Source organism: Danio aesculapii, chromosome 17, assembly GCF_903798145.1.
Source record: "Danio aesculapii chromosome 17, fDanAes4.1, whole genome shotgun sequence".
NCBI lineage: Eukaryota > Metazoa > Chordata > Actinopteri > Cypriniformes > Danionidae > Danio > Danio aesculapii.
Genome location: NC_079451.1, coordinates 46168619 through 46181118, shown reverse-complemented (window position 1 = coordinate 46181118; position 12500 = coordinate 46168619). Strand labels below are relative to the sequence as shown.

At 33.6% G+C, this 12500-nt stretch overlaps 1 protein-coding gene across 5 annotated transcripts in view; it reads right to left on the bottom strand.

The window, feature by feature from the left end:
* The window catches only part of sash1b (SAM and SH3 domain containing 1b), a 234262-nt gene that overhangs the window by 4193 nt on the left and 217569 nt on the right, over positions 1–12500 (bottom strand). For all 5 annotated transcript variants that reach the window (XM_056476540.1, XM_056476541.1, XM_056476542.1 and 2 more), the window contains exons 16-18: positions 10712–10862; positions 9151–9273; positions 1–401 (exon numbers count right to left, since the gene is read on the bottom strand). The exon at positions 1–401 is cut by the window's left edge and continues 336 nt beyond it. In XM_056476540.1, the coding sequence (XP_056332515.1) occupies positions 1–401; positions 9151–9273; positions 10712–10862 (675 nt within the window). The remainder of the gene's footprint in view (positions 402–9150; positions 9274–10711; positions 10863–12500) is intronic.

The following is a 12500-nucleotide window of genomic DNA, read 5'->3' as shown; positions in this document are numbered from 1 at the left end:
AGACTTAAGAAGATCCTGACTTGGGTTTTCCTCAATCCTCTCAGGCTGTACTTCAGCAGCAGGTCTGATGTTCTCAAAGCTGTAGGGACGCTTATATTGGGGAATTTGGTCCAGATGAAGCTCCTCCACTGAGAAATAGGGTTTTATTATCGGTGTTTGAGTGGAGAGATGATCCAGAGCTCCACAGCTGCGGCTCATTGGGTTTTCTCCAAGCGTGAAGTGGCTCATTTCCAGATGAAGAGTCTTAATGGAGTCTGTCTGCTGTGGGATGTCCCGTCGGGTTTGTGGGACGGACCGGCTGGAATGGCAGAGGGGTGGGATGGGGAACTCAGGGGAGGACAGATGACTGGACTCAAAGCCTGAAGATGACCTGCTTAAATGAGACGCCTTTCTGCCTTTGCCTACAGGAAGATTCACGTGAAGAACGTGATTTATTATTGTTCAACAACAGACACTCAAAAACATTAAGTCTTAAGAGTTAAGTCTTATTTGACCTTAGACTACAAAACCAGTCATATGTGTTATTTTTTCTTAAATTGAGATGTATGTATCACTTAAATAAATCATAAGAATTAATAAGCTTTCTATTAATGTATGATTTGATATGATTGGATAATATTATAAGCCTCCGCTTAGAAAAAAATGACTGTCTCGCTCCTCGATTGTCTTAGGGTAATTAGGCAAGTCATTGTATAACCATGGTTTGTTCTGTAGACAGTCGAAAAAATATAGCTTAAAGGGGCTAATAATTTTGACTTTAAAACGGTTATTAAAAAATTAAAAACTGCTTTTATTCTAGCCATATATATATTATGCTTTTATTCTATATATATATATATTCTCATTATTGTTTAACACATCTATAGTTATGTGGTGGCACAGAGTTAGATCTCTTTTCTTGACACAGAAACAGCAATGCATGCAGCATGACATCACTTTGTTGCAGAGACGCTATTGGTTAAATGCCGGGCAAAGTAGAACACGGAAGCAGCTCGAAGCAGAAAGTGCGAGTATGTCTGCGGTCTGGAGGTATTATAAATTTGATGATGACAACATTTCCATAGCAAACTGTGAGATATGTAAACTTGGGATCGCCTGCCAGGTATTATAAGTTGAGGGGCTCTTTGTTTCTACATTAGATTTTTTTATATATTTACTGTGGCAGTAAAGTCCAAAAGTGAAGAATTGATGTTATTTATTACTGGATTGTTCAAGCTACCTCACAGAAGCTCTCTGTTTGTTAACAGAGTTGTTGAATGTTAAAATAAGGTGAATTAAATAAAAAATAAGGAACATCCTGGATCTGTTTCTTTGCTCTTCTTTATTCTTTTTTTAATGTGTTTTAGAAGTATCAGATCGGGTTTCGGTATCGGCAGATACTTCAAATTAAATGACTCTGTCTCAAGGGCAAAATAACCTGGTCGGGACACCCCTAGTTTAAGATCCTTTTATTTGTTTTTAAATCTCTAAATGGTCTTGCCACACCTTATATCGCTGAGCTGATACACCCCTATAAGCCCACTCATTCTCTCAGGTCAGCCGATCAGCTTCTCCTGATTGTGCCAAAAACAAAGAGTAAGCTTAGAGGGGATCATGCTTTCGCTGTTACGTCCTAGACTTTGGAATGATTTGCCTCTGCCCATTAGACAGGCCTCTTCCGTGTTCTCATCTAAATCAGCTCTTAAAACTCTTTTTTTTTTTGTTGCCATTTGACACTTAATAACTGGTTATTTTAATTCATATGTTATTTTAGGTAGTTTAGCTATATTTTATCTTGTATTTTATACACTATTGTGCTTAATTTGTTGTATACTTCAGCTCACTTCTGTGTTTTTAAAGTGCTCTATAAGTAAAGTTAAACTTGACTTGAATATTTGGCTGAGATACAACTGTAACAATATTAACCTGTAAGGAATTTTTCACCAGTATTTCCTAAAATATTTTTTCTTCTGGAGAATGTCTGATTTATTTTATTTCGGCTAGAATAAAAACAGTTTAAAACATTTTAAAAAGGTCAATATTATTAGCCCCTTTGAGCAATCATTTTTTAGTTGTCTAGAGAACAACCTACTGTTATACAATGACTTGGCTAATTATCCTAACTTGCCTAGTTAACCTAATTAACCTAGTTAAGCCTTTAAATTACACTTTAAGCTGTATAGAAGAGTCTTAAAAATATCTAGTCAAATATTATTTACTGTCATCATGACAAAGATAAAATAAATCAGTTATTAGATATGAGTTATTAAAACTATTATGTTTAGAAATGTGTATATAATCAAAATCTAGAATCTGATGGGTTAAAACAAATCTAAATATGGAGAAAATCATCTTTCCTTTATTAAGAGTCTAAATTAAGTTCTTGGGAATGCACATTACTAATCAAAAATTATATTTTGATATATTTATTTACAGTACGACATTTACAAAACATCTTCATTGAACAGGATCTTTACGGAATATTGATTTTTGACATCTTTCTGTGCAACATTAGACTGGTTTTGTCATCCACATATAATACAAGTCTGGGATCAGTAAGACGTTTAATTAAAAAATATGGTTTTATTCAGCAAGGATTAATTAAATTAATCAAAAGGGACAGTGAAGACTTTTATTATGTACAAATGTCTTCTTTATGTGAAAAATCATTCAAATGAATCATGGTTTCAACCAAAAAATACGAAGCAGCACTATTGTTTTCATTATTTATAATAATAATAATAATAATAATAAATGTTTCTTGCACTTAAGACTGAAGTAATGACACACAAAATTTAGCTTTTCACAGGAAAAATCCAATTTAAAGGAGACTTATTATGAGGTTTTTACAAGTTGTAAAAGAAGTCTCTGTTGTCCCTAGAGTGTGTATGTAAAGTTTCGACTCAAAATACCACACATGTAATGTCTTATATAACTCTTTGAATCTGACCCTTTTAGGCTTTGATCCTAATTGGGTCGTTTTGGTGACTGTCGCTTTAAATTCAAATGAGATTGTGCTCTTTTTAAAAGGGCGGAGCTACAAATGCCTATGAGTCAGCATAGTGGCAAATTCAAAAACAAGACTAATATCCTATGCTAATGAGGGAGAGATAGTCACTGATGGGCGGGGTTTACTCTCTCTGATGACACGTACAAAGGAAGAATGTCAATCAAAGTGTTTCTGCAGACTGTTTTTATAAAAAATAAAGTTTTACCATTAGAAGCTGGTTATATTCACAGCCTGTTGCCTTTAAAGTTGCCCTTATTAAAGTAATTTTTGCATAATAGGTCCCCTTTAAAATATTACGATCAGTATTTCACAACATGAATGTACTTTTGAGCAAACACTGAAAACATTAAACTGACTGACCCCAAACGTATTGACTATTGATAGATGGTAGACTTCAGCATGCAAAGAGAAACTCTGACAGAGATGAAATCTACAGTTTGAGTGTGAACAGAGAAAGTTCTGGATGGAAATGGAGCAGAGAGGAAATAAAGCAGGCGGTTGAGATGAGTAGATCAGAGTGTTTTATTCTGACGCCTCTCCTTCAGACAGAGCTCAAAGCACTTTCAGTCAGAAGAGATTTTCCGTCCATCCACATACATGGACACTGTAGGAGTTTTTAACCACAGCTGTTGCTAAAAATACATGTAAGACATTTGTGGATGAGTCTCGCAAAACCTGCCAGGAACATGTCCAGGTCGGGTATAGATCAAAGAGAGAAATAAGAAGTTAATTTTGCTTAAAGAAGCAAGCATGATTTTTAGTACTGTATCAGAACTGTCATCGGTAGGTGTACACAAATGAATTGCAATTGAAAAAGCGACATATCAGCATTATTATTTTTGTGGATGTTTCCCAGTACTGGGTTGCAGCTGGTAGGGAATCTGCTGCATAAAACATATGCTGGAATAGTTGGCGGTTCATTCTGCTGTGGCGACCCCTGAATTAGAGACTAAGCTGAATAAAAAAGAAAAAAAATGAAAGGAAATTTTTGAACCCTCATTTGATATTAAGAGTGTCGAATCTAATCTGTTTTATTGAATTGCTTGACTTAATCTATATTTATCCTGTGATTTCTGATGTGCACAAAATGGGGTGGTCTGGGGAGGTGATATAAATACAGTCAGAATTATTAGCCCATCTTTAATTTTTTTTTCTTTTTTTAAATATTTCACAAATGATGTTTTATAGAGCAACGAAATTTTCACAGTATGTCTGATAATATTTTTTCTTCTGAAGAAAGTCTTATAATAAAAGCAGTTCTTTATTTTTTATGAACCATTTTAGGGTCAATATTATTAGCCCCTTTAAGCTATTTTTTTTTGATAGTCTACAGAACAAACCATCATTATACAATAACTTGCCAAATTACCCTAACCTGCCTAGTTAACCTAATTAACGTAGTTAAGCCTTCAAATGTCACTTTAAACTATATAGAAGTGTCTTGAAAAACATCTAGTCAAATATTATTTTCTGTCATCATGGCAAAGATAAAATAAATCAGTTATTAGAAATGAGTTATTAAAACTATTATGTTTAGAAATGTGTTAGAAAAATCTCTCTGTTAAACAGAAATTGGGGAAAAAAATAAACAAGGGGGCTAATAATTCTGACTATATATATATATATATATATATATATATATATATATATATATATATATATATATATATATATATATATATATATATATATATATATATATATATATATATATATATATATATATATATATATATATATACACACATATATATATATATATATATATATATATATATATATATACACACACAGGATATTAATTGTAAAAAAAAAAATTTCTAACTATTGCAAAAAGAAAAGAAGGAATAATAAAAAAATTAAAATAAATTAAATATTTAGGACAAACGTGAGCTTTTTGAGTAAATGAAAATTAATAAAAACATGACCACTGACACAGAAAATAGGATAAATATGGTATGTGTTATAATGACTCTTATTACCTTTATTATTATAGATGTCACTATTGCCATTGTCATAGAATGTCACTTTCATCGACAATAACCTTAGTATTATTTTTGATTTTATTACTATTGTTATTATTATTATTATTATTATTATTATTATTATTATTATTATTATTATTATTATTATTATGCTAGGTACTATTTTATTACTACCCATGTTATTATGGTTGTCATCGCTGTTTATACTCATAGGTTAATCCACATTAACTGTTATACACACACATTTGACATATGTTGTACGTCCTGTTTTGTGTTTATTGTATGTTTTTTGCACTCTTAATAATAATAATAATAATAAAAAAGAATGAAAATTTCACCTTTCAAATGTACTTTTTTATTTATGTGTGTACCTGGACCGAAAACACGTCAAAAGCGTCAATTCTTTCAATACACCATCTGAACGAATAATATTTGCATTCATGTATAGTTTGTTACACTGCATTTTTTACTGCCTTAAAGAGTATTAGTTAAATCAAATGACATGTTCTAAGTTAAAGTAACATAACAAAACATTTGTACACTATTTGGCTGAAATACATCTATTGAGGGTTAAAAAAAAGTAAAACCTTGGTGTTAAAAAGTTGTTAAAATTAAGTTCTAAGCAATGCATATATCATAAAAACTAATTTTTATATAGTCAAATTATAAAATATCTTCACTGAACATGATTTTTACTTAATATTATAATGATTTTTGGCATTAAAGGAAAATTAAAGATTTTGACGTATATAATGTTGTAATGTATTGACAAAAATACACCTGTGCAACATAAGACATACATTTTGTGTTTCAGGGTCACATAATTAATCAATCATTTTAATATACCAAAAAATATTCATTCATTAATTTCCCTTCAGCTTAGCCCCCTTTATTCATCAGGGTTTGCCACAGTGGAGTGAACTGCACTGAACTTATCCAGCATATGTTTTACACAGCGGATGTGCTTCTAGCTGCAACCCAGTACTGGGAAACATCCACACACACTCATATACTACAGCCAATTTAGCTTACCCAATTCACCTATAGCGCATGTATTTGGACTGAGGAAACCCACACCAACATGGGGAGAACATGCAAACTCCACACAGAAATCCCAACTGACCCAGTCGAGGCTCGAACCAGCGATCTTCTTGCTGCCACCTACTTTTTATTCATTCATTTTCCTCCGGCTTAGTCCCTTATTTATCAGAGGTCGCCACAGTGTAATGAACCGCCAACTATTCCAGCATGTTTTATTCAATTGTATATGACCTGGACACATTCTCACGAGACTCACCCTTAAAAACTGCATTTAAAAAGTCATTACACTGTCACTTCATGATTGTATCTCTACCAGTGAAACGAGATGTATGTTTTTTGCTGTATTGTAAATAAATCTACTTTAGTCTCATATGTTTGCATATCACAAATGATTTTTAGGCACATCTAAAGATATTGTGCAACATTATATGGTTTGTTTTTTTACTAGAAAAATATACACACAAACATCTCGCAAACACAAGAAAAAAAAAAAAAATCAAGACATCATCAATTCTTCACAACATTCACAAGATCCCACATGAAAAATGCTGTAGTAATGTATAGTCAACACTACAGTGTTTTTGAGCCATACTATAGTAAAGTACTTGAATTAATCTGTAGTGGTAATTCTTTAGTTGCTATGGAAACAAAACAACTGTAGTAATTGATCTGTTGTAATTCTATTGTTGCTATGGAAACACAATAACTAGCGATTGATCTGTTATGGTGATTCTAAAATTGCTATAGTAACACAAGGACTGTAGCAATTGATCAGTTGGGGTAATTATTTAGTTGCTATGGTAACACAACTACTGTAGTAATTGATCTGTTGTGGTAATTTTATATTTACTATGGAAACAACGACTGTAGTATTTAATCTGTTGTGATATTTCTATAGCTGCTGTGGTAACAGAAAACCTGTAGTACTTGATCTGTTGTGATAATTCTATAGTTGCTATGGTAACACAACTGTAGTACTTGATCTGTTGTGGTAATTCTATAGTTGCTATGGTAACACAACAACTGTAGTAATTGATCTGTAATGGTAATTCTATAGTTGCTATGGAAACAACGACTGTAGTACTTGATCTGTAGTGGTAATTCCATAGTTGCTACGGTAACACAACAACTTTCGTAATTGATCTGTTGTGGTAATTATATATTTGCTGTGGAAACTACGACTGTAGTAATTAATCTGTTGTGATATTTCTATAGTTGCTGTGGTAACAAAAAACCTGTAGTACTTGATCTGTTGTGATAATTCTATAGTTGCTATGGTAACACAACAACTGTAGAAATTGATCTGTAGTGGTAATTCAATAGTTGCTATGGAAACAACGACTGTAGTACTTGATCTGTAGTGGTAACTCCATAGTTGCTATGGTAACACAACTTTTGTAATTGATCTGTTGTGGTAATTCTATAGTTGCTTTGGAAACAACGACTGTAGTAACTGATCTGACATAATTATAATTATTACTATAATAATTACTATATATAATTATATAGTTGCTATGGTAACACAACAACCGTAGTACTTGATCTGTAGTGATAATTCTATAGTTACTATGGTAAGACAACAACTGTAGCAATTGATCTGTTGTAGTAATTCTATAGTTGCTATACACAACAACTGCAGTAATTAATATGTTGTGGTATTATTATAGTTGCTATAGAAACACAACTGTAGCAATTGGAAACAACTGTAGCAATTGATCTGTTGTAGTAATTCTATAGTTGCTATGGTAACACAACAACTGCAGTAATTGATCTGTTGTGGTAATTCTATGGTTGCTTTGGAAACACAATAATTGCAATTCTGGACATGCAATTCCGTAGTTGACTGTAGTAATTGATCTGTAGTGGTAATTCTATAGTTATTATGACAAAACAACTACTGTAGTAATTGATCTGTTGTCATTCTGTAATTGCTATGGTAAGAACAACTGTTGCAATTGATCTGTTGTGATAATTCCATATTTGCTATGGTAACACAACAACTAAGGTAATTGATCTGTTGTGGTAATTCTATAGTTGCTATGGAAACAACGACTGTAGTAACTGATCTGTTGTAATAATTATATAGTTGCTAAGGAAACACCACAACAGTAGGTCTTGATCTGTTGTGATAATTTTGTAATTACTATGGTAGCACAATGACTGTAGCAATTGATCTGTTGTGATAATTCCATAGTTGCTATGGAAACAACGACTGTAGTAACTGATCTGTCGTGATAATTCTATAGTTACTATGGTAACACAGCAACTGTAGTAATAATCTGCTGTAATAATTCCATAGTTACTAAGGTAACACAACAACTGTAGTAATTGATCTGCTGTGATAATTCCATAGTTGCTATGGTAACACAACAACTGTGGTAATTGATCTGTTGTGGTAATTCTATAGTTGCTATGGAAACAACAACTATAGTAACTGATCTATTGTGATAATCCTATAGTTGCTTTGGTAACACAACAACTGTAGTACTTAATCTGTTGTGATAATTCTATAGTTGCTATGGAAACACAACAACTGTAGTACTTAATCTGTTGTCATAATTACAACAGCACCATAAATATGAACAAATAACCCATGACTGTAGTTTTCTACAACTTTCTACTACAGTATGCTGGAGCGTTCATAAACAAAGAGCTGTAAATACTATAACATATACTGTATAATACACTCCACTGTAATATGGTTCAAAAGCACTACAGCATTTACAATAGATTACTGTAATATATTTTGATGTGAAATGAGCAGGTTATGACTAGTGTTATCAGAACCCGAATCAAAAAACATATTTACGTGATCAGAACTTCAAGCTGTAACGGTGAAAACTATTGATTCAGGACCAAACTCTGTCACTCTTTTGGTTCAACACAAAAATCGTCAAAAGAAAATCGCAAAACCACAGTGAAAGCTGCTGGGCTGTCGGATGTAAATGAGCTGAAGTGAAATCTCAGAGTAGAGTCAGATGGAGCTGATGGTCCACTGAATGCTGGGAATGAGAGCAGACGATTGGTCCTCAGCAGAGAGAGAGAAGAAAGAAAGCAGAAGACTGGACTCATGCAGAGGTCAGAAACAGCAGGACAGGAGGCTGGAGAGTCACAGATGAGGAAGGCTGTCATTACCGTTCTCCAGGTTTTCATTGCTCTCGTAGCAGCCTGAATCTCGAGGAGAGTCTGCCGGCGGGACACTGCTCTCTGACAGCAGCTTCTCCTGGGAGGATTCCTCACGCTCCGGGTCACTGTTACCTGCACATAGACACATACACACAACAGCTTTGACTTACACTGCAGTCTGAGTGCTTTATTAAAAGACAAAGATGATTGCTTTACTGGCACTTTGCATGTACACTTATTATTTTAGCATTTATACGTATCCAACTAGGATTGTAAAATCCTGCAATTGAATTCAGATGATGACAAACCATATCATGTTTACATTTTGAGTTCATGTAATATGCTGGCCACTTTATTAGGTACACCTTACTATTATCGGGTTGGACCTCCTTTCAGATTTTGGTCCATACTGACATGATAGCATCACACAGTTGTTGCAGATTTGTCAGCTGCTCATCCATGATGCGAATCTCTTGTTCCACCACATCCCAAAGGTGCTCTATTGGATTGAGATATGGTCACTGTGGAGGCCATTTGAGTACAGTAAACTCATTGTCATGTTCAAGAAACCAGTCTGAGATGATTTGCGCTTTATGATATGGTGTGTTATCCTGCTGGAAGCAGCCATCTGAAGATGGGTACACTGTGGTCATAAAGGGATGGACATGGTCAGCAACAATACTCAGGTAGACTGTGGCATTGACACGATGCTCAATTGGTACTAATGGGCCCAAAGTGTGCCAAGAGAATTATTATATATTACATGGTATATTTTCTCTTTTCTGGACCATTCTCTGTAAACCTTAGAGATGGTTGTGCATTAAAATCCCAGTAGATCAGCAATTTCTGAAATACTCAGACAAGCCCGTCTGGCATCAACAACCATGCCACCACATTCAAAGTCACTTAAATCACCTTTCTTCCCCATTCTGATGCTCAGTTTGAACTGCAGCAGATCGTCTTGATCATGTCTACATGCCTAAATGCATTGAGTTGCTGTCATGTGATTGGCTGATAATAAATTTACTTTAACAAGCAGTTGGACAGGTGTATCTAATAAAGTGGCCGGTGAGTGTATTTTTTTTTTGACAATATACTATTTGTAATAAACGTTTTCCCTTTGTGTCTTAGTATATATCTTTTATTATTATTGTTAAATGTTTATTTATTTTCATATATTGTTATTTACTATTATTATTATTCGTTCATTTTCCTTTGGCTGAGTCCCTTTATTAATCTGGGGTTGCCACAGCGGAATCAACCACCAACTAATCTTTTAGCGATTGTGCTACCCACTGCGCCACCATGCTGCCTATTATTATTTACAAAACGTTGTTTAGGAGCATATTTGTGATACTGTATATTTTATTAAGAAAATCTTTATTGAAATATAAAAATTATTTTAAGATTAAATTTATCTTGATGTTATATATTATTAGATTATATAAAGATTTTATATTAATTTTAGGTTCAGGTTATTCAGAGTCACATGATCTTCAGAAATAATTCTGCTTAATAAACTCTTAATAATAAGCTGCTTGAGAAACCTGTGTGTGTGTGTATGTCTTACTGTCACACTCCTGCAGGAGCTCTACAGCCGTCAGCAGCACAGCTCTGTGTTGAGGGTCTCTGATGTTCAGCTCATCCAGATCTTCCTCCTCCAGCAGCTTGAACGTGTCCAGATCCTCATAGCCGTTAAACAGGAACGTCGGCATGTGCTCCTGCAGACCATCAACATCTGTAAGCATCTTTAACTAACATTATTATAGTCATTTTGCTTGTTAAAATAAAACAAATAAAACAAATAAGGAAAACGTTTAACCTGAAAATTGTTAAGTATGTACTGTGGGAAAGAAAATGGTCACACTTTACAATAAGGTTTTAATTGTTTGTTAATGTTAGTATTTACTAACACTCATTAATCATAATTCACTAATGCAGTATTACAATCCACAGTTGTGCTTGTTATATAGTATATATTATAGTTAATGCAGAGTGAGTTAACGAACTAACAATAAACAACTGTGAGTATTTTCATTTAACATCATTCATTCATTCTTTCATTTTCTTTCAGCTTAGTCCCTTTATTAATCCGGGGTCGCCACAGTCGCCAACTTATCCAGCATATGTTTTACGCAGCGGATGCCCTTCCAGCTACATCCCATCTCTGGGAAACATCCACACACACTCATTCACACACATACAGTACACTACAGACAATTTAGCCTACCCAATTCACCTGTACCGCATGTCTTTGGACTTTGGACTGGAGCACCCGGAGGAAACTCACGCGAACGCAGGGAGAGCATGCTAACCCCACACAGAAACGCCAACTGACCCAGCCGAGGCTCGAACCAGTGACCTTCTTGCTGTGAGGCGACAGCACTACCTACTGCGTCACCGCGTCGCCTCATTTAACATCATTAACAAAGATTAATAAATACTTTAATAACTATGTTAATTGTTTGTTCGTGTTAGTAAATACATTAAGGTATAAGACCTTTTTAATACCACACTGAATAAAATTTAAGACCCATTTATATATATAGTATTATTTTATAGTACAGAATTTGCAAAAAAATATACATAATAATAATAAAAAATAAAAAAATAAAATAAATAAAATAAAAATCACACAACCCAACTAATTAATTACCATCCTTAACACTTTTTTATTATATATAGAAAGAGTAAACACCTCAAAACAATATTTGAACTGACTAATAATAATAATAATAATAATAATAATAATAATAATAATAATAATAATAATAATAATAATAATAATAATAATAATAGAGATGCAACAGAATCATCATTCAGACCGGTTATGCAAAAAAATGAAACAAAACTGCCTATTCTGGTCCTTGGCCTGTTGATCGGTGCATGTCTAGTTCTTTACTTGCTAATATACAGGTTGATGCAGCTGTTATAAGCCATTATAGAGTGAAATCTCCATGAAATCTGTCTACATAAGCAAAATCAACGCCAGCATGTCTTTTATTGGGTTCCACCTATTTCGATCTGGGTGACAAATAAACCAAGATTTTGAGTGCATTTCAAAACGGAAACAAAATCGTCTTTATAGGGTCGGTTCAATTGCATTTTTAAGACCTTTAAAATGCAGCTTTAAAGGGCACATATTGTACCCACTTTTAAGATTTAATATAAAGATTTAATATAAATCTTTTGTGTCTCCATAATGTGTCTGTAAAGGTTTAGCTTAAATCACCCATTGTTTATTTGTTCTACTTTTTAGAATGGTCGCATTTTCTGCTTTAAACACCATGTAGCTGTTTTTGTGGCCTGTGCCTTTAATGCTGGATCTCCCCACCCACCGTTCCCACGTGCCTGTCAGA